General features: G+C 39.0%; 1 protein-coding gene across 18 annotated transcripts in view; it reads right to left on the bottom strand.

The window, feature by feature from the left end:
- The window catches only part of FHIT (fragile histidine triad diadenosine triphosphatase), a 1,549,085-nt gene that overhangs the window by 1,223,124 nt on the left and 302,101 nt on the right, over window positions 1-23,860 (bottom strand). For 2 of the 18 annotated variants that reach the window (XM_086367115.1, XM_086367103.1), the window contains exon 3: window positions 19,774-19,902. The exons of 15 other annotated variants lie outside the window; for them this stretch is intronic. Coding sequence is in view for 1 of the 3 variants with exons in the window: in XM_086367107.1 (XP_086223233.1) it covers window positions 6,539-6,615 (77 nt within the window). In the remaining 2 variants the exon portion in view is untranslated. Of the gene's footprint in view, window positions 1-6,538; window positions 6,662-19,773; window positions 19,903-23,860 lie in introns of those variants that run through there. One more of the 18 variants, XM_086367107.1, reaches the window with a different exon arrangement.

Raw genomic sequence — 23,860 nt, 5'->3', positions numbered from 1 at the left:
TACATAACATCAGCTGGAGCCCATCATTCCAGTATTCTCGCCAAGTGTCACAACCTGCTCTATTATATCAATAAGCAGTTTCAATTAGTCATTTTCTCCCCATGGTGACGACAGCTATAATAGTATGCAGTGGTCTGATGAAGTTTGTAATACAAAGTACAGATGGGGATATTAGAAGGAAGAGGATACAAAATTAGAATAGCATAAAAGAATTCCACCTCCCAAATAGTCATTTGGGGAAATGACAACATTTCTAACACAGTATTCAAGAATGAATACAAAAATGCAATTACTTTTGAAAAAGATGGATAAATAAATTCACCATGGGAACACATTCTTGTCCCAGATAGAACTCTGGTTTTTATTGACTAATTAGTCATTCATTAAGTGTCATCTCAAAAACAACTGTAAATAAAAGAATATTTGGTAAATAGAAAAAAAAAAAAAAAACTTGTCTTAAATAGAGTTAGAAGATGGAAATAAATGCCAAAAGAGAATGCTACTTTGAAAGCGTTGTACAGTAGTAAATAAAGTAGAAGGCATCACAGTTGGCTCTTCTCTAAGAATTTATCCTAATGCTTAAGTTTGCATCTTGTCCACTAGGATCCCTGGGCTCCAAGCCACAACCCCCCAGCATATCTGGCACTGAGCCATGCCTTCCTAACTGACCACCTGCCTCTCTTGTCCTTTTCAGTCTCTTCTTTCCAGAGCAGCTGAAACTACTTTGTAAAAACATAAATCAGCTCATGTTATATCTTTCTTTTCAGTCTCCCCATAGTTTCCCTTACAATAAATATCTAAAAGCTTCACCATGGTTGAAAAGGTCCTACATAACCTCTCCAATGACATGTCCCGTTGCTCCCTCCTCATCCCCACACTGGCCTCCAACAGGCACAGTCCCAACTCAGATCCTCAGGCCTTATTACTGCTTCTAACTGGAATGCTTCTCCCGCAAATATTCACATGAGACCCCCCTTCACTTTAATCTCATTCATCCTCAAATGTCACCTCATCAGAGAGGTATTCTCTGACCACCCAATCTAAAAAGCAACCCAAAGCTCTAACAATGCATGCTGATTTACTTTTACTTTCCTTGTACCACTTATTCCACTATACATTATATATATATAAAAATATATGTATATATTATATACATATGTATATAAATATATATATTTTTTGTAATAATTTATTATTTCATCTCCTTCTAGAATGTAATTTCTATGAAGGCAAGAAGAAGCAAAAACACAAACTGTGCATCCCAACCAGACATAAAATCATACTGTGACTGTGAATTATATGCATAGTTGACAAAACATCATTTAACTTAGTTTAGGTCAAATTCATTCAACAAAGCAAATATATAATGAAATTCTAATTATATATGAGGCTATTACATATCATATTTATAGTACATATTACATTTTATAATACATATAATGAATGTATAATATAATGAACATTTAATTATACATGGTATTCTACAAGCACAGGTCCCATTGTCTATTCCTAGAGACAGAACTGTGCACAATTTTTAGGAGACAAGACACAAAATATAAACTACTGAAATACCAAATCAAAACACTAACAATCAGAAGTAGGCAGATAATAAATGTTAGGAAGTTCAGAGGAGAGCGTTGTATAGGCTAAGATGGTAAAGGAAAGTTTCAAAAAGAAAGATGGAGATGATCAAGAAAAGGAAACTACAGGAAAGGCATTCCAGTTGATAAAAACAGCTTATATCAATGATCCTCAAACTTCAGGGCATGGAACCCTAGTGCAATACAGTCCACTGATGGGGCTAAACAAAAACTAATAAAGTTATGTCCCTTTCAATTCACTTTTAATCTTTCTAATTCATCCAATGAGAAAGTATTTATTAGTAGTTAACACATCAAATTGGAGAAGGCAATGGCACCCCACTCCAGTACTCTTGCCTGGAAAATCCCATGGACGGAGGAGCCTGGTAGGCTGCAGTCCATAGGGTCGCTAAGAGTCGGACACGACTGAGTGACTTCACTTTCACTTTTCACTTTCATGCGTTGGAGAAGGAAATGGCAACCCACTCCAGTGTTCTTGCCTGGAGAATCCCAGGGACGGGGGAGCCTGGTGGGCTGCGGTCTATGGGGTCGCCCAGAGTCGGACACGACTGAAGCGACTTAGCAGCAGCAGCAACACATCAAATTAGTGCTAATATGTCAAAAAGACCCTCCTAACACTTGGCTAATATGAACAGTATGATTTTATTTTTGCTGTATTCTTCTTTAAAGCTTTACTCCCATATTTATTTTAAGAGATTCTGGCTTCCATTTATGGGAAAATATGTGAGTTTCCTTGTATATAAATTCATTTAAGAAAGTAAAGTGAGTTATTTTATTGCCAGACATTAAACCAATCCTAGACCAGGTGCTGGGACACTATTGGTCTGAACACAGCAGAGTCCAGCTTTAATGTTAAGTGAAGGGTGCTAAGGGGAGAAAAGCCTCATGACAGGCTAAAGATTTTGGAAAACATTCTGTAGGCCTATTTCCCAACTGGTTACAAATTCCTTGGAAAAATGCCCTTTTCACATGAGTGTAGCATGCCTCTCATATTTAAGATTGCATGAACTATATCATTGTCTATTCCATTATATAAAATTAAGGACAAAGTAGAAAATATCAAATATTACTTCATATTTTATGCAAATTATGTTTTGCCACTGATTTAGCCATATGAAACTCATCTCATCACCCTTTTCTGGGTCTGAAGCTGCTGTCTCTAAAAGTGCCATCTCACTGTGCTTTGTATTGGTTAGTGCTGGAGAAATCTTGAAAAGCATATGTACAAAACTTGTAAATTTTTATATTTTGGAACTTTGCTTCTTTGGGGTTGAGGCAAACTGGTCACCCCTCTGCCTGTGAGAGCTCTCTACAGTCTGTGGGCTAGCAGTGTGCTGATCTTTTAAAGTTTCTTTCCCTACCCAATCCCCCTTTTTTGATGAGGTTTCAGTGAGGTCTGTTAGGGGTGCATCCTGCAGCTTAATTGGCTTAAAATGTTCTCTCCTTTGGTGTGGTCTCTTTGGGGACCAATTGGGAGAAAAAAAACCAATAGTGTAACTGTTTTGATACTGAAAATTGATAAATGTCTTTTTGAAATAACCAGTCCCTCCAAAATAAATAAATCCAATATGACAAAAAAAAAAAATATATATAAAAGTACAACCATGACCACAGTTTTAACTTTTTAAACTTTTGCATCAGTTAGGATCGAGGCAAAAACAGACTATATGCAAAACACTCAACTGGGGTAATCTGCAGAACTATTTACAAAGCCCTGGGAATGGTGTAGGGAAACCAAGGGTTAATACAGTGTGTGGGGTTAAGGGAGGAGACCATTTATAAAGCCCACAGAGGAGTACCTTCCAGGCAGAGAGCAAAGTAGAAAGTGGGTATGCAGGGATGAAAGGCTTCCCTGGTGGCTCAGTCGGTAAAGAATCCGCATGCAATGCAGGAGACCAGGGTTCAATCCCTGGGTTGGGAAGATTCCCTTGGAGAAGGGAATGTTTACCCATTCCAGTATTCTTGCCTGGGAAATCCCATGGACAGAAGAGCCTGGTGGGCTACAGTTTATGGGGTTGCAAGAGTCGGACACAAGGGAAGATACACAGCACAGAAACAAGGCTATTTCCAAATGTTTCCTGGGTGTTTACTTATTACTGTCTAACCATTGGGATTCTCTGGTGGCTCAGATGGTAAAGAATCTGCCTGCAATGTGGGAGACTTGGGTTTGATCCCTGGGTTGGGAGGATCCCCTAGAGGAGGGCATGGCAACCCACTCCAGTATTCTTAGGCTTCCCTGGTGACTCAGTTGGTAAAGAATCTGCCTGCAGTGCTGGAGACCTGGGTTCAATCTATTAGCTAGCTATTAGCTTTAGGTTGGACTTTGGGCTACAGAGATTAAGAGTATATAGACAGCATAGACTTAAACGTTCGCTTGCCACTCATCAGTAATATGAGTTTCTTCAGAATTTAGTTTTTCTGATAAAATGGGGAACAACAGCAGTATTCACCATAAGACTGGTGTTAGAAGCTAATGAGTAAATGTGTATAAAACACTTGGCATAGCTTTGCCTTCAGTAAACATGTGTGGTGTCAGACAGTGGGAGAGAATCACGTTAGCCACCAAAACATTCAAGAGAAACCCTACAGGAGAAAAGCTTAAAACTGTTTAAATTTTCCAAAAGGAAAAAAAATACTGTTTAAACTCCATTAACTGAATAGTGAGTGATAACATAGTAAAAGTTGCTCCGTCATGTCCGACTCTTTGTGACCCCATGGACTGGTCCATGGAATTCTCCAGGCCAGAATACTGGATTGGGTAGCCTTTCCCTTCTCCAGGGCATCTTTCCAACCCAGGGATAGAACCCAGGTCTCCCACACTGCAGGCAGATTCTTTACCAGTTGAGCCACAAGGGAAGCCCCTATTAACTTAATAGTTCACATTATTTGGCAAAAAAAAAAAAAGAGGACCCAAATAATTTATTTTATTGATAAAATATCCTTAAGGAATATAAAGCAAGAAAATTATTTAGACTAGTAGAGGTAGATAAGGGTGATGGTTGTGGTAGTTGGTGGTAGTCGTGGTGGTGGCACGGAGTCAACAGTAAAGAGCTTCTGAAGAAGGAGATAATGAGAATGAGACCAATTTGAAGCCCAAGAGGAGTGAGCTAAGGAAACAGGTGGGTGAAGACGGAGCAGAGGCCACTCACGCCTCTGGGGAAGCCCTAGGCCCTGGAAAGAGGAAATACTACAGGTTCAATGAACCATATGATCTAGATGTGAAATAGTAAAGGGAATTTGGGGAAGACTGCAGCTGGAGAGATAGAAAGAATGCTCAGCCATGCTTAAAGAGTTTGAATCACATTTTTCATGTGGGCAGTAAGAAGCCTTAGAAGGATTTTAAGCTAGGAAAAGACATAACCCCATGATCAGATAGTCATAGTAAACCACAGCTACAGGGAATGGGGAGCCATGGAAGAGTTTTGAATCAAGGAGTGGATAAGAAAAATAGTTTCCAACTTACTTTTATTTCATTTTAGTGAATGCTTAAAACTAGAATTGTTATAACAAATGGTTTATAAAACATAACACATAACTTTTCCTCGGGTTAAATATATACATGTATGTTCATTCGGTAACTCATTCATTCATTAAGAGATTTAATGAGCATACTTCCCTGGTGGCTCAAATGGTGAAGAATCTTCCTGCAATGCAGGAGACCCAGGTTCAGTCCTTGGGTCAAGAAGATCCCCTGGAGAAGGGAATGGCTACCCACTCCAGTATTCTTGCCTGGAGGATCCCATGGAGAGAGAAGCCTGACAGGCTACAGTCCTAGAGTCACAAAGAGTCAGACACAACTGAGTGACTAAAACTTTGACACTTTTCCTTCACTTTACATAATAAACATACTGGGAACTGTGCTTAGATAGACAGGAGAAGAAAACTCACAAATAAGCAGTATAAAAAGTGCTAAGATTTGAAAGGCAAAGGATATTTCTGAATGGTGAGTAAAAAATTCCCAAGGTGAGGGTAAGCAGAGAATATATGATAGAATATATTCCAGGATGGTTAGAACATATGTAGCGTTGAAACACTCATTCAATAAGAATTTAGTGAACACCTACTATGCGCTAGCATTGTGAAGCCATTGGTGACACAGTGATGAATGACAAAACACTTAAAAGATGACAAGAGTAACTTTTATCATTGAAGACAATGTTACATTGATTATCAGAGTGCATAAGGAAGAAAATCAGAAAAGTAAAGAGCAGTGCCTTAATTTAAGGAGGCTTGGAGTGGCAATAAAAATATTTTAAATTAAAACTCCTCTACTGAGAATAGACAGTCTTCGAAAGCGTGTGTAAACTGTAAATGAATTACTTGCAAATATGTTAGTGATATTAGAGCTTTTAAAATTACATAACTTTTGAAATGTCAAATAACTTTGAATGTCAAGTGCTAACTCCCCCCAATCAAAAAAAAAAAAAACAACTTACAATCATGAATTGTCTAGCTGATCCCAAATCAATCCCAAATTTTAACCAACTTAAAAGGGAAATGCCCATTCTTTACACTGATTAGAAGAAATGCCTCATATGTGGTTAAGTCTCTGCTTTGACTTCATAGAATCTTGATGCTGATACGGACCCAGGAAGTCAGCTACAGTCCATTTAGCGCAGCCTGAGAAGGGAAGAAAATAGTATTCCCTGCCCAACACCAACTTTTCCAGCTCAGCCCCTGATGGTGCCAAGACATCACAGTGTAATAATGGTAATTTAATAATGCCGTCAGCCAGGCTCTGCCCACATTAGAAAGCTCGGGAAAATAAATGAGGCTTGCAAGCCGAGCAGAGGGAGACTTCTCCAGGCGGTGCCTGCAGCAGGGAGATACCTGGTAATGAAATACCCGCTGTCTCCATTCATTATACAAGAGGTAAACCTTAAAAGGGGGTCTGGAAAGGTGAAGCTCTCAAAATGGAAATAAATAAATAAGCTCACCTGCCATAGCAAGATCTCCGAAAATGACTTGAAAGGACTGCCCGGAGAATTTCCCAGGAGATGTGGTAAAGTTTCATCCGACGTCAGGGGAGGTAATTATGTGCTTGGGCACATCTGGGAGAAATTGGCCTCCTTACCTTCATCTTCCCATGTGGGCACCAGATACGGAAACTGTGTTTAAACTCCACAGTGCTCTCTTTGGCTTTTACCATAAAAAAGAAATAAAAATGTGTCCTGGGTGCTTGGCAAATCAGTCCATTGTTAGATGGGGACCCATTATCTTTGACCTGCACGTTTTTGCCTCTTCTGACTCACAGAAAATCTTCAAAAACGTCTTAAGGGAAAGATATGTGATATCTGAGAAGCTCTCACTTACAGAAGAAAGATCCATTTTGCGATATAAAAAAATTATAGTTGAATTAAGTGATTTCTTTATTTTTTATTTCAATTGGTCTGTTATCAGCTCAAATTCTTAAAATGTACCTAAAATATTAATAACAGAAGCTTTTTTACCAACCACATTATCAACATGTGAGGTTAATAGTCAATCCTCTCCTTTCTCTGTTTTTCCTCTTAGTCACCAAGACAACTCTCATATTCCTCCATCTTAGCTTCTTTACAGAAAAATTCTGACAGGTAACTGTCTGCCATCCTCTATCACTTCTGAAACTGGTAATGAAATGTCAGAGGAGGAACAGTTAATTAAAATCGTGGAATCCACTTTGCATCCTCTCACAGTCAGTAAAAATACTACAATTAAGGATACATTTCAACACATGATGTGACTAATATAAGTCACAGTTTTTAATAACATTCAGCCATTAAAAATCAAAAATCATTATCACGAAATAGAATATTAGGTAAACGTCTTGCTGCACTGGCCATAAAACTCCTTTTGCTCAACTAGTGCAACAGATTTGATACTGAGATCAATTAAGAAGGCATTTTCTTGTAATAAACCAAGGAACATATCTATAATCTGCAAGTAATTTATGGGAATAAAAACGGTACCTGAACAGCCCACATGGGCTTACGTGAGCGGTTACCTTCCACAAGATGCCCTCACACTCTCATGTTACTCTGTAAACATTTAAGAAACACACAGTAGAGAACAGCAGCTGAGAGCCCAGGCTCGGGAGGGAAATGCTGATTCAGTCCTGCCTCTGCCACTTTCTAAACACGACACTGCCACTTTCTAAATGTGAGACTGCTTCATATCTCAGAGCCTCAGTTTCCCTGTCTGCAAGACGAGGTCAACACTCTACTCTTAGGGCTGCTGTGAGGATTAAATGAGATAACATGCATGAAGTATTTTCAGTACTGCCTAGGACCTTGTAAAGGTTGAATAAACACAAGCTGTTCCTCTTATTGGATACTTCATTCACTTAATAACTGTATTCTCTGAGGCTCTGGTAATTTAAGAACATTCATATAACCTCAAATATATTCATTTATTTTACACTATTGCAGTATTCATTGTTCTACACAAGAATTAGGCAGATGATACTTCAGGGCTCTTTAGTTCCAAATGCTGCCACCCATTTTTAGTACAGATATCTGTTAGGCAAAGGAGAATAGAAGGGTCAGCTCACCTCAGAAGCTGCCAGCTTCCACCCTTGCTTGTCAACTAGCTCCATATGAATCAAACTGCACTCACCAGGGAGCACTTGTGAAAGTCTCCGATTTATAGAAGTATTTACCTTGGGATTTGGGGTTTGTTTTTTCAGGTTTATGTCTGGGACAGCATGCTAAAGCTAACAGTCCAGCAATTTTATTAAACTCTTCAATTTCAGCATTTTTTAAAGAGCATATAGAAATCACACTGGCAGTGGCTATTTAAACTTCCCAGCGGATGCCAAAAATAATAAAAGGACACTTAAATGACCATTTTTGAGCAGAGCCAACAGCATGTGGCCTAATTATCCAGCTACATGAAAAATTCTATGGATTTTAAACCAGAGTATAAGGGTTGGATATGCACAGTGCAGAACACAAACAGCTACCTCACTGGGGTGTGAAGAATTTTTCAAATCTAAATTTAAGGTTCAGTTCTATCAGGGTAAGTTTCTCCTCTGTTTTTTCCTTCTGATTAACTTATTAGAAATGGTAAACGAACAAGATGGCAAAACAGTGACATAGCTAACTAAGCCTCTAATGAATACAAGCAAAGAAAATACCATCGTATGATATCTCTTATATGCAGAATCTAAAAAGACATGATACAAACAAGCTTATTTACCAAACAGAATCATAGACTTAGTAAACGAATTTGTCATTGCAGGGGTGGGTGAGTGGGGGGAGAACGGGGGGGGGGGGTGCGGGGAGGGATGATTACAGAGTTTGGGATGGACATGTACACACTGCTATATTTTAAATGGATAACCAAGGACCTACTGTATAGCACAGGGAACTCTGCTCAATGTTATGTGGCAGCCTAGATAGGAGGAGGGTTTGGGGAAGAATGGATGCATGTGTATGTATGGTTGAGTCCCTTTGCTGTTCACCTGAAACTACCACAACATTGTTAACCAGCTATACTCCAGGACAAAATAAAAACTTTGATGTATACCATTGGTATGCATGTATCTATGGTATATATACATACCATTGTGCTAAGTGTCTCCAATTATTTCTAATACAAATTTATAATACACAGGTATAACTGTGCACATTTTATAGATGAGGAAACCAAACTCTGACAGGGTGACTGCCTTCCCCCAGGGAGCAGTTATCAGGGCTGGTGCCCTGGCTATCTTCTGTTTGCCCCCGCAGACCCTCTGCCTGCCCTATGGTGGCCTCTCCTCTGCAACCCTCTGCAGCTCTCACGCCTTCTGGCTATTGGTGTGTTAATACAGAGGGTAGACAGCCTTCCCTTATTGTGCCTACCTTAAAATCATCACCCCTTCATCTTGTTTCTTCATCACGTATATAAACATTTGCTGTTGTTCAGTCACTAAGTCATGTCTGACTCTTTGTGATCCCATGGTCTGTAGCCTGCAAGGCTCCTCTGTCCACAGATTTTCCAGGCAAGAATACTGGGGTGGGCTGTCATTTCCTCCTCCAGGGGATCTTCCCAACCCAGGGATTGAATCCACATCTCCTGCATCAGCAGAGAGATTCTTTACCACTGAGCCACCAAGGAAGCCCATATATAAACATTATCACACACTTTTTCATGAACTCATTCAATAATATCTATGGAGAGGCACCATGTACTGGGTTCTCTGTTTAGGTGCTGAAATATTCTAGTAAAAGACCCACATGACCCTTAACTTACTTATTCTCTTCTTTTCTTTTCCAACTTAAATATTAAATATAAGGGATGTTCCCCAAATCAGATGCCATTTCTTCTACAAATCTTTCAGCAGTGCTGGACACATTATGGATGCTCAATAGTGGATGGAGAAAAGAATAATTGATGGGTAAAACAAAAACCATCTGAAGTGTCTGCAGGAGCACGATAGAAGTTACCAAGCCTAAGACGCTTTCTATTAGTAATAACAGTGCCTTGGACAAACCTCATCGACTATGATACAGTCCCTGCGCAAAGCTTAAGACTAAGACTTTTTCAATAACATGCTGAGCAAACCCAAAACAGTGCTGCTCATTAAAATGAGAATTAAGAACAATGATGATATCTGGTGTTGATAAAGTTGAGGTGAGATTAACATTCTCATAAATCACTGGACTAAGTATGAATCTTCCTGCAATGTAGGAGACCCGGGTTCGATTCCTGGGTCAGGAAGATCCCCTGGAGAAGGAAATGACAACCCACTCCAGTATTCTTGCCTGGAGAATCCCATGACAGAGGACCCTTAGCAGGCTCCAGTCCATGAAGTCGCAAGAGTTGGACACGACTTAATGACTAACCCACCAAGTATGAATCAGTACCACCTTTCTATGTGGAAATTTGCTTAACACCACAAGCAAGTGACTCAGCTAATGGCTTCCAGAAATAAATCCTAGAAGCATAATCAAGGATGAGCCCAAAGATACAGCTATACATATGTTATAAAAAAATTAAAATTTTAGAAAATGGTAATAACCTAAGTGTTCAGCAATAGTGGATTAATCAATTCAAGAACATCATATAATGAAACACTAGAAATGATTAAAGATAATGCCATATCATATATTTCATGACATGAACACATTCACAATACATTATTAACTGGAAAAAGGAAGAAATAAAGTTATATGTAGAATAACCCAGTTTTTCTTTTAGAAAAGTTTTGATATAAGAAAAAGGCCCAAAATACACTATGTAATAGGAATATAATACAAGGCATATATGTAATTTTAAAGTATTTAGTAGTCATATTTTAAAATGTAAAAAACCCAAAAAAGTAAAAGATGAAATTATTTAAAGAGATATTTTAATTAATCCAACATACACACAACAAGAATAGTTTAAAATGTCTTTAAGAAATTTGGTGTGCAGTTTATACGCTTAGAACATGGTGTCTATTCAGCCTTGTCATATTTCAAATATTCACAAGCCATCTGTGAATATTAGTGGCTCCCTGATTGGACAGCTCTGGTAAGCCTTAAAAGCAGGTGTAGAGAGAAAGAATTTGTATGATTTTGACTTTCTTCTTTTGTATCCCTGTCCTTTTACAATCACCATGTATAATTTTGCTATTGACATATAGTACTTCTGTGATACAAAAACTAAGCTGTTTTTAAATATTAAGAACAAGGGTTTTTTTGTGTCTGTCTCTGGAATACTTTTTGTCTCACTGTCTCTGCTGTTTACAGATTACCTGCTTCCAAGAATTAGAAAAGTGCTCTCCTTTCTTCCCCTCTTTTCATATAGACTTTGAATAGCTACCTAGTTTCAGCCCTTAGGCAAGTGAGTAAGGATCAAGTAGTGTTGCTCTTCAGAGTCACAGCTAAACCAGCCCCTGCTTTCTGGTGGTAAGACCCCGAATCTGTCAGGACTCCAGGCACTGTTTTAGCAGCTCTCCTGGGCTTGTGGAAGGGCAGGGAATGGGACCGGAAAGTGCTTAATTTGAGGTTAATTAAATAGTGATGACAAGCCTTAATCTCCAACTTGTCATCAGATTGTAAACACTGATCGCAGCTGCAGCCATCTGTAATAAACCTATTGAGAGAAATCTTGACCAGAATGAAATGAGTATGTTGGTTATCCAGATGAAGCTGAGAGATGAGATCAGACAAATTCAGGCCCTTGTAATGCCAGGAGAAGAGGAGACCCGAAAGGAAAGATATCAGAGGAAACTGTGTCAAATCTGATTTCTTTACAGCTATACAAAAAAAAAAAAAAATTCCTGAATCCCATGGGCCTGGAGGCTGAAAGAAATAAAGGTAAAGATGTAAATCCACTGGACTGAGGATCTGAAAGATATTGAAATAGCTCTGCTACTATTAACCACTGATGGGTTTCTGTGGAAAATGTCTGTGCCATGCTCATGTCTGGAGCCTCTGGACAAATGGTTATACCAGTGTAAGTAAGCCACAGCAGGAATTTACCTGAGAGGGAGGGAGGGGATGGGCTTCCCAGGTGGCTCAGTGGGTAAGGAATCTACCTGCAATGGGTCGGGAAGATCCCCTGGAGGAGGGCATGGTAAGCCACTCCATATTCTTGCCTGGAGAATCCCCATGGACAGAGGAGCCTGGCGGGCTATAGTCCATGGGGTCACAAAGAGTCGGACGCTACGGAGGCAACTGAGCAGAGGAAGGGGATAACAGTTACAGGCCAGGCGCTTCACATATAATTTACCTGATAATTCTGGCAACTATTTTATAAGGTATTATTATTTTTTCCACTTTAAAGAAGAAAATGCTAAATCTGAAGTAAGTTTCCTACCTAGCCAAAGGCCATGCAAAATATGGGTTGAACCCAGAATTGAATATAGACTAAAACCCTAGGCTCTAAAATTCAGGCAGCTCTGTCTCAAGCTTTGTGGCAGTGGTGAACAAGTGCTCAAGGTGAGCAAATAGTGAAGCTGGTGAGGAAGATGGGAAGAAAAGCAAAAAAATTCCCCAGGATACACCTAGGAAGTTCTGTGGCCTAGTGGGTGACTGCTGCAAGGTGGATAAACATTCTGATACTGCTGTTCTCAGTGTCCCTTAAAAGTGCCCTGTCTGAGGGACACACTACTGCTGCTGCTGCTGCTAAGTTGCTTCAGTCGTGTCCGACTCTGTGCGACCCCATAGACAGCAGCCCACCAGGCTCCCCTATCCCTGGGATTCTCCAGGCAAGAGTACTGAAGTGGGTTGCCATTTCCTTCTCCAATGCATGAAAGTGAAAAGTGAAAGTGAAATCGCTCAGTCGTGTCCGACTCTTCGTGACCCCATGAACTGCAGCCTACCAGGCTCCTCTGCCCATGGGATTTTCCAGGCAAGAGTACTGCTACTATGCCTAAAACAGAAAACTAATGAGAACCTACCGTATAGCACAGAGAACTCTACTCAGTGCTCTAGTGGTGAACGAAATGGGAAGGAAATCCAAAAAAGAGGGGACTACATATACGTATAGCTAATACACTGCTGTATAGCAGAAACTAACACAACATTGCGAAGAAACTATACTCTAGTGAAAATTATATTTTTTTAAAAAGTGCTGTCTCTGGAGTCATTTTACATGGAGAACACTTCCTCTTTCTTAAAGACTCAGCATGGGTCAATCTGCACCTCTTCTGTAAAGCCTTTCCCAAACCTACTGGCAAAACTGGCATTTTTTTTTTTTTAATATATTAACAAAGTGGGAGGCAATGGGAAGGAGATGACTTCGGTATAATGGGCTAGACATCATGTTACATGTAAAGTAAGTTAAGGACAATATGAATCTGAGGATAGGAAATACTGGAGTGAAATAACCATGACAGTTGTCAAAGAGTTAATCATCTAAGCTGCACCGTTTAAATCTACATAGGGTTTCCCGGGTGGCTCAGTGGTAAAGAATACATCTACCAAGCAGGAGCCTTGGGTTTGATCCTCAGGTTGAGAAGATCCCCTGGAGAAAGAGATGGAAACCCACTCCAGTATTCTTGCCTGGGAAATCCCATGGATAGAGGAGCCTGGCAGGCTACAGTCTATGGGGTCGCAAAAGAGTCAGATCTGACTAAGGAGCTAAACAATACAATTCTTCACTGAAGCCTCTCTGGTTCAAGACAAAACAATCATTCCTTCTGTGGTATTGGTGAAGACTCTTGAGAGTCCCTTGGACAGCAAGGAGATCCAACCAGTCAATCCTAAAGGAAATCAGTCCTGAATATTCACTGGAAAGACTAATGCTGAATCTGGAACTCCAATACTTCGGCCACCTGATGTAAAGAACTGACTCATTGGAAAAGACCCTGATGCTGGGAAAGATTGAAGGCAGGAGGAGAAGGGGACAGCAGAAGATGAGATGATCAGGTGGCATTACCACCTCAATGGACATGAGTTTGAGCAAGCTCCAGGAGATGATAAAGGACAGGGAAGCCCGGTATGCTGTAGTCCATGAGGTCACAAAGAGTCAGACATGACTGACCGACTAAACAACAACAAGAACAAGGATAGTGCTAGGGGAAAATAGCAGTGAGCAAAACCGGATACAATTCTGCTGTCAGGGTACATACATCTAACAGGGATAACATGGTCATAATAAAAGACCACACAGATATTTGGAAAATTGTGATACATGCTCCAGATTATAGGTAAAAAAGAAGTGATGATTTTGTCCAACATACAGAACTGGAAACAAATAGAGTATGCAGAGAAATAAGCTTCAGTTAATTATTTGGAAGAACCCTGAAATAACCCATACATTCCAGAAATGACCCCATGAATGAGCACACTTCCTCCTCCTGGCATTGGACAGGCCCAGGCTGAAGCCAGGGAATATACGGGTACGGCCCCAGATGACTTCACAGGTCTCTTCCAGCTCAGAAAAACTACGACTCCATAACTCTAAACAAAATACTGTCTTGGATGGTAATTAGAATTTGCTAGATTGAATTTCCAGGAGAGTAAGGAAATTGGTGCAGAGAAGAATCATTTATGTACACAGAGAGCAGTGAAGCAAAACTGAGTCTCCTAAATGTCACTGATACACCTCAGTTTTACTTACTGCTCTGGAAGCTTCATGAGGATAGGGGCCCATGGGCTTGCTCATCATTGACTCATCAGTGTATGACACACAGCACATATACTAAATACTTGTTAAATGAACAAATAAATACAGCACTAATACGCTCACTTATAAAAAACTTTCTTCTACTCTTGTGGACCTTAAAATTGAACTTTCTTGAATAATTAATGAACACGAACATCAGTCAATCACTCGCTTCCTGATTAATAGCTAGGATCCCTTGTCCAAGCAGCCACTTAGTTCAATTAAAAATTAATAATTTTCCATGGAATAAATACACACTACACATAGTACATCAGGGGCTCCACTTTTAATAAGCAATTAAGTAATGCAGAGAGACTAAGAATCTATTAACTAAGAGAGAACTCCATGAACTTGCCCTTCAAGTCATCATTCATTCACTACCCATTTCTCTTCTAAATTTTTAAATTAGCTAGGAAAACAGCAGTTCTGAAAACAGAATAAATAATTATTAATAATTAATATGTTGTCATATTTTGGTTAACATTTGCAGGCGACACAATGTGTTTTTGTTAAACAGTGAATTCTGTTTGTTTTTATTCCTTCTCTGATGTGAAGAATACATTAGGGAAGATCAATACAAAACTGAGGCACTATACGTAAAATGTTAAGGGTCTATTCATTGAAAAATTATGAACCATGCTATAGAACTTAGGTCAGAGCTAAATTAAATTATTGATCCACATTTATTTTCCCCCTTTCTATGTGACTATCTCCTGATTTTTTTATAACATACATTACTGCCTATAGAGCAAATGAATCATCTTATCCTAGGCCCAGCATGTCTGCTGACTGACAATTTTCTAAAATTAATTCTCATATTGGTAGCACTCAGATTTATAAATTGAGCTCCCTTAGCAAAAACACCTAAATATCCAACGTAAAATTTATAAGCTTTTGTAGCATGAACCCAAAGGGAAAGAGGCTAATTTTCACTTTTTACAATACAAAGACTACAAAGAAAAAAAGAAATGTTATTTTTCTTAACACCATTTCACTACTTTATGGTTCTTGGTACATTTCATTGATGAGGCCAAAACATATTCACTTGATTTTTTAAAAATGGCTTAACTGTATTCCTAAGTAAAATGATGCAATCAGCACGTGAATTGAAATCTTTTAAATTTTCAGACCTAAATCTTCCTCAAGATGTGTAACCTCCAATTCTGTAAGCAGTTTTACCAAATGCTTTGGGGATTTCTTTGAATACAAAGAGCTCTCATCCCCAATCAGCCTTCAAAATGACAGAATATGTCTTGAATTGGGATCTTCTCTCACCTTCTGAAAAGGGAAAATGGATAAACATACTGTAGGAAATGTAAATTCCACAGACTCACATTAATTTATAAAAAAGGAAACTGACATAAGAGTTCTTGGTAGATGCTATCTTTGATTTGGGGCTGTACTTAGCCAGTAACTTTTGTCTCCTGGGAAAATACTTTCTCTTTAACAAAGTAGTGTCAGATGCAGAGGCCTCTCCATTTTCTCTAATAGGAAACGATCGTTCCTAGCTGTGAGCCAAATAAGGCAGAAATTATCCCTAATATGTAGTCTGAACATTTGTATCAAAATACAGTAAAATACCATTTCGGAGTCGGACGAGAAAAACGTGAACTCGTAAAACATCTGCCTCCCTCAGGTGGAGAAACGGTCCGTTGATTTTCTTCCCACTGACTGTCACTGTGAGAAGCTCCCGGCATCAGGAGCATGTTTCATCGTCTTACATAAATGCCAATCCCTATCGCTGGGACAAGGGGACTGGAGCCTCACAGCAGGCCTGGGGGACTCTGTTTCTCCACAAGTCTGCTCCAAAGCTGAGCGCCCTTTGCACTGGAAATCAATGTCATCCAACAAAAACTGCAGGCGAAAGCTAAATACCAGCAGCAAAATGTCTCTTGTGTACCAGTCTCTCCCCACTGTGTTTTCTGCCAGGTGAGGAAAACAGGGCGAGCAAAGGCTGAAGACAGAAACATTAAAGAACTTGAGAGTTGAAAAGGGGCAAAGTTTGAAATAAGAATAGACTCAAGCATCCAAGTGCGAGGAAGTGTAGAATGCCATCTGGGGAAGGGCAGCAGGCTCCCTCCCTAGAGATTCAACTGAAGGGCACCAATACCTTAGGAGGTTCCTTCACCAGGTTTTGGCACCCTGGACCTTGGGGTCTAAGCACACAAGCCAGTACCCATCTCTCAGGAGGTGGACTTCATTACCCAAACTCACATGTCCAACGCATGAATCCAAAATAGCAAAGGAACAGTCTACAATTTGTAATGCAATGGCTGCCCAGATGTCAGAATGACCAGGACGTTCCCTTTCTGAAGATGTCCTCCATGCAAAGCCAAATCCTAATCAGACAGCAATCTGATGTGTAAGCAGTCTGAACAAGAGGAGTTCATTTGATGAATTGAATGTTGAATGGCGTCAGGGGGAATGCAGTCAAGCAATGGGAGAAGATATACAATGTGTGCTGGCCACGGCTCCCTGTATCCACTGCCATAACAGGAACTGCCTTGCCAACAGAACAGCAGCGCTCCCAGTTCCTCACAGGAGACCCATCTCCTCCAAACAGGACTATGTGTGCATGCCTTCTGCATTTCCATCACTATGTACCCACAATTTGAATGGCAAAATCTTCCTTTTGCCCTAAAAAGCTGCAACGTTTTCTCATTGGTGAACTAAAATTTATTCCTTGTAACAAATGAAAATATGAAAAAGTACAAATTATTTCTTCTTCCCATGAGATTACAGATGGATAATCTTTTAGACTCTTTCTTAGGTTGACCATATAAAATTTCCTTTGCAGATAAAACAGTCATTTATCAGTAATTTCACATGGTTCAACTTAATATATGGGTTCATACATACACTATATCTAAGTAGGATCACATCTTACATTCTTTTGTTGCTTTTCTTTCAATTAACCAGGGCCCATAAATAGCTTCCCATGTCATAAAGTAGTATCATGGCAGATATTCTTGTACATGCTTCTTTGCCAAAGCCTCTGATTATTTCCTTAGGGAACATTCCCAGATATAGAATCATTGGGTCAAATCCTATGCACACACCCATTCAGCACACACCCATTCATTTATGTATTACTTACGGCAGCTTTCACCCAACAACAGTAGAGCTGGAATGTGTACACAAAAAGCCTACATATTTAGTCTCTGTGCTCAGTTGCACAACTTTTTGCAACTCTTTGGATGTAGCCTGCCAGGTTCCTCCTCCAGGGGATATTTGGGACCCAGGGATCAAACCTGGGTTTTGGGCATTGCTGGCAGATCTGTTACCCAATGAACCATTGGGGAAGCCCATTTAGTCTCTGGTCCTTTACAAAAAAGTTTGCCAGCTGCTGACCTGGATCTCGGAGAAGGCAATGGCAACCCACTCCTGTACTCTTGCCTGGAGAATCCCATGGACAGAGGGGCCTGGTGGGCTACAGTCCATGGGGTCGCTAAGAGTCGGACACAACTGAGTGACTTCACTTTACTTTTCACTTTCATGCAATGGAGAAGGAAATGGCAACCCACTCCCGTATTCTTGCCTGGAGAATCCCAGGGACAGGGGAGCCTGTTGGGCTGCCATCTGTGGGGTCGCACAGAGTCAGACATGACTGACATGACTTAGCAGCAGCAGACCTGGATCTACAATTGGGTAGAGACAGAATACCCAAAATGGAACATCCACTCTACAAGAGGACATAGATTCTCCATTTGTAAAATTCATGATGATTACAAGCAGATCTCCTCCATTTCAAATATTTTCTACTCTTTAGCATTTTTTAATCAGTCCATTTTTAAATATAAGTCCACTTATCATTGAAATAGTGCTAAAGAATACTATTTGAGAAAATTAACTCCATTATTTTTAATCATAGAAATTACTATAACCTAAGATATAAATGGGAACCAAATCAAACAAAATGTTATAAAAATTCTTCTATTGCATAATAATCTAATCTAAATTTAAACATTTACCATAAAAATTAACTATTAAATAAGAAGATTAAAAGACATTTCATTTCTTGGACCTTTGATTTGAAACAGCTAAAAATTTGAAGCTGGATTCCCTTAACTCATGAGCAAGCCTCAGATACTTGGCTTACAAAAAAAACACATTTAACTTTTCACTGAAAAAAAATCACACAGAGCACATCTGAATTTCTACAAATTCCTCGTTAATTAGACTTTAATCTGCATGGCTATACCATATGCTAGAAAACCATCCAAATACAAACTCTATGAGACGGTTTTACTGCCATTACTTTAAGAGCCATTTAAAAGATTTTCTATGGGATAAAGATTGGGTGATTTATCATGGTTTTATGCTCCTTTAATCTGCTCCATCTTCCCATTGTAAAATAAATATTGGTTTTAAAATAAATGGTTCTGCCCAGGTTTTGATGAGAAAAATTGCCCTGTAAATCACAAGCTCACATGTGCCAAACTCTAAGTCCAATGTTAACTAGCCCATTCTGATGAAAAATAAGTCAATTTTATAGAACAAAATCTAAAGGAAGACAATTACATAAGTATATTATCAGTGCTGCAATGTAACTAATTTGAGATATGAGCTTCCCTACTCCCTGTTTTTTTTAATTTACACACCAAAAAGATGCGACTTGATATAAAACTGGTCTTACAATTGGACTTTTCAAAAATATATTCTTTACGACAGCTTTTATTATATTCTCTCCAACTCCAATACACAAGTTATGTAACTGAAAACAAATACAAGCAAATCTGAGGGTTATATGATAACATCTTTATCAACCATTTAGTTCACACTCAGAGTGAGTGAGTGAATTCGGTTAGTCGTATCCAACTCTTTGCGACCCCATGGACTGTAGCCTACCAGGCTCCTCCATCCATGGGATTTTCCAGGCAAGAACACTGGAGTGGGTTGCCATTTCCTTCTCCAGAAGATCTTCCCAACCCAGGGATTGAACCCAGGTCTCCCACATTGCAGGCAGACGCTTTACCGTCTGAGCCACCAGGGAAGTCCTCAGAAGGTCATATCAATTTAACAGTTGATTCCTTGGACTATTTCACAGAGTTCTGAGAAACTGACAATATAAATATATAACTTAATATAGTAGCACTAGTGGTAAAGAACCCACCTTTCAATGCAGGAGACCTAAGAAACATGGGTTCGATCCCTGGGTCAGGAAGATATGCTGGAGAAGGAAATGGCTACCCACTCCAGTATTCTCGCCTGGAGAATCCAACGGACAGAGGAGCTTGGCAGGCTACAATCCAAAGGGTTGCAAACAGTCAGACACAAATGAAGTGACTTAGCACACAGCACCTTTCTATCATAAGCATAATGCATAAACACTTTGGAAAATATGAATGGTTTCAAGCAGTGCTTAACTAATTATCATTAGTAAAATATGAGTTGACAGTATTATTCCTTTCTAACATGTTGTGAGTTGATGACACATGCACTTGGATATTCTGTCAATGTCAAGTTGCTATACCAGTTTCTAAACTTGCACTGTCCAACAGAAATAAAATGTTAATCACAGGTGTGGCTGACATTTAAACTTTCTAGTAACCTCATTAAAAATATAAAAATAAACAGATGAGATTAATTTTAATAATACTTTAATATAACCTAATACATCCACAATCTTATCATTTCATATAATGTAAGCAATATAAAAATATTACTGGTGACAAATAATACACGTTACCACTTCTAAATGGAATCTAAAAAATAAAACAACCAAGTGAATAAAACAAAACAGAAAGAGACTCACAGATATAGAGAACAAACCCATGGTTACCGAGGAGGGAGGGGCAGAACTACTAGGTATGCGTGCATGCATGCTAAGGTGCTTCAGTTGTGTCCAACTCCTTGCAAGACCATGGACTGTAGCCCACCAGGCTCCTCTGTCCATGGGGTTCTCCAGGCAAGAATACTGCAGTGGGTTGCCATTTCCTTCTCCAGGGGATCTCCTGACCCAGGGATTGAAGTTTGGTCTCTTGTGTCTCCTGCATTAGCAGGCGGGTTCTTTACCACTAGCGCCACCTGGGAAGCTTCACTTTGTATGAATATAGAATAAAAAAGATATCATGATATATGGCACAGCACAGGGATGATAGCCAATATTTTATAACTTTAAATGAAGCAAAACCTATAAAAATTTGAATCACTATATTGTACACTTGAAACTAATATTGTAAATATTTCAATAAAAATATTACCAAAATATTTTACATTCTTCTTTAATACTGTTTAAAATCCAGTGCTGTAATGCAGGAGACTCTCGTCCAATTCCTGGGTTGGGATGATTTCCTGGAGAAGGGATAGGCTACCCACTCCAATATTCTTGGGCTTCCTTTGTGGCTCAGCTGGTAAAGAGTCTGCCTGCAATGTGGGAGACCTGGGCTCGATCCCTGAGTTGGGAAGATCTCCTGGAGAAGGCAAAGGCTACCCACTCCAGTATTCTGCCCTAAAGAATTCCATGGACTGGATAGGCCATGGGGTCGCAAAGAGTAGGACATGACTGAGTGACTTTCTACTCTTCTATGTGTTGTACACTTATAGTCTGTCTCAATTAAAACTGGCCACATTTGAATTACTCCATATCCACACGTACCTAGGGGCTACTGTGTCGGACAAAGCAGTCCTAAATTCTTACTCTCAATGTCTGACCTGCCTCTTCACATTTTGAAGCACACTAGTGCTGTCTAAACCATTACTCCCTTTGGAACAGATTCTCTAAGTTCCTCTTCCATAATTTTTTGCCTTGTGTTTTATAATTAAGGTTTCCATTTCAGATAAGACCAACACTTAAATTAAAAAATTAGCACACTCTTGACTGTGGCTTCCTTCGTCCTTCCTTTCAGGAAGGGCATCACCATTAACAAGGGATGAATGCAGAAGCCTCCTCCACTCTCCCTTCTCTACATGTGACCACTACTCTGAATGAAGCTGGTTTAGTTCCTGTCTGTCCATATTTTTATACTTCACAGATTATATCCTTAAGCATCAACATAGAGCTCTTAACAAGGGAAAATATGTTTGCGCTTTACTGAGACGTGTGAATTTTATGTATTTGGCTTGTATAAATCCTTCCCACATTCCAAAGGCAATTGCTGAAGCCAATTTTCACACCTTTCTACCATCCACTCTATTAATATGATTATGTTTTAGGACCCTGTATTACCTTCTAGCTTGGATAACTCCTACCCATCATTTCAGTCCCAGCATGAATGTCACTTCTTCAGGAAACCTTTGCTAACCTGCCCTTTGCCCAAGATAGATTAGGTTCCCTGTTAAATGCTCTGACCTTTCCTATACTGTACTTGCCTCAATTGTAAATATCTATTTTTGCAATGATTTTTTTAATGTCCATCTCCTTCATGAAAATGTAAGGTAACACCTGCATAATTCCCAATTCACAGTGGATGTCCATACGTATGCTTCAGATGAGAGAATGATTTTCTCTTCCATTCATTCATTCAAACTCAACTCAGCTAGAAATCATGTTTCTCAGTCTCCTGTTGTGACATGAACTTGGAATGTCTGTATCATAAACACATGGCACCCCTGTTTATTAAAATGCATGTTTCAAATATATTACCACAAAGTTATTCGGTATAATCTTTTGACATTTTATTATCTACTGTACATATATTAGGCCCCTTTATTCACTTCTACTGCTATCTGTGTTCTGACTCTCTCATTCTCTCTTTCCTTCTCTCTGTCTTTGCTTCTGCAATTGATTAACTTTGCTAGATGTGTTTAGTTAGTCTTTCAAGGAATCATCCTTTGTTTTGCCTATCCTCTCTGCTGTTCCTTTGTATTCTATTTCTTTTTGTAATATTTTGTATTATCTTCTCTCTTTGCTTTATTTTGGTTTACTCAACTATCCTCTTTACAACTTTTTGGTTGAATGCTTAACTCAATAATCAGTCCTCCTTCATTACAAATATATGCATTTGAATTTATAAAATTTCCTTTATGGACCTCTTTAATCGTATCTTACAAGGTTTAAAATAAAGTATCTACTCATTTCTAGCATCACTTTTATTAGATTCAAGATTTAGAAGTATGATCTTGAGTTTGCAAATGTATAGCTTTTAATGTCTATTTGTTTTGGGCCTCCTAATTTTTTCCTCTGAGATAAGAAGAAATGTAATTTTTATCAGTCATTGGTAAGGCTTTTGATGTGTGTACATTCTCTGGTACTGAAGCTCAGAGTTCCATAGATGTCTACTTGATCAAGCTAATCAGTTACATTATTTAAATCTTCTTTATTGTTTCTAATATTTTCTAGTTTGATTTTTCAATGTCTGAGAGAAAATGTTTAAAACTCCCAATTATGATTTATGTTTCAATACTTCATGGTAATATTGTTAATTTTTACTTTATATATTTTTGAAATGATGCTACTAGGTAATGAAGGTTCAGGATAAATATATATTCTTTGTGAATTGCTCTTTTATCATTAAACAATAACTTCCTTTATCTGTAATAACATTTTTAAAATACATTTTGTCTGATATTACTACAGTGTCATCAACCTTCTTTTGAAAGGTATTTGCATAGTTTGTTGTTTAGTCACTCAGTCATGCCCAACTCTTTCTGTGACCCCATGGACTGAAGCCCACCAGGCTCCTCTGTCCATGGGTTTTCCCAGGCAAGAATACTGGAGTGCATTGCCATTTCTTTCTCCAGGGGATCTTCCCCACCCAGGGATCAAACCTGCATCTCTTGCACTGGAAGGCAGATTCTTTACCACTGAGCCACTGCGGAAGTCCCACATGCATGGTATAGTATGTCGACTTCCACATATATATTTTCTTTCAGTCTTTCCATACCATTATTCTTAATAGGGGTATCCCTTATGAACAGTTGTGTGACTGTTTCTTCTTCCCCATTCAACTTAAAAATCTTTGTCTACTGCCACAAAGAATGAATCATTTTTATGTTTGTTGTGATTCCTGCTGTATTTGGCCTTATTTCAACCATGAGATTGATTTACAATTTCCTAAAAGCCAGAGATTACCCAAATGTACCCAGTTTACACACCAGAGATGGCATGACTATATCTAGCTGAGGCTCATAATTTAGCTCTCCTCATTAAGTCAACTTAGACATGTTAGCAACCTATTGATATGTTCTCTTAAAACTATAACTGATTAATTCTTACACAAGTAATACCCCAAAATTTCCAGATTAAAGTGGTCAATCCA

Source organism: Bos grunniens, chromosome 22, assembly GCF_055505025.1.
Source record: "Bos grunniens cultivar Pamir isolate PY7600 chromosome 22, Bosgru_T2T1.0, whole genome shotgun sequence".
NCBI lineage: Eukaryota > Metazoa > Chordata > Mammalia > Artiodactyla > Bovidae > Bos > Bos grunniens.
This window is presented reverse-complemented; position numbering and strand designations above follow the sequence as displayed.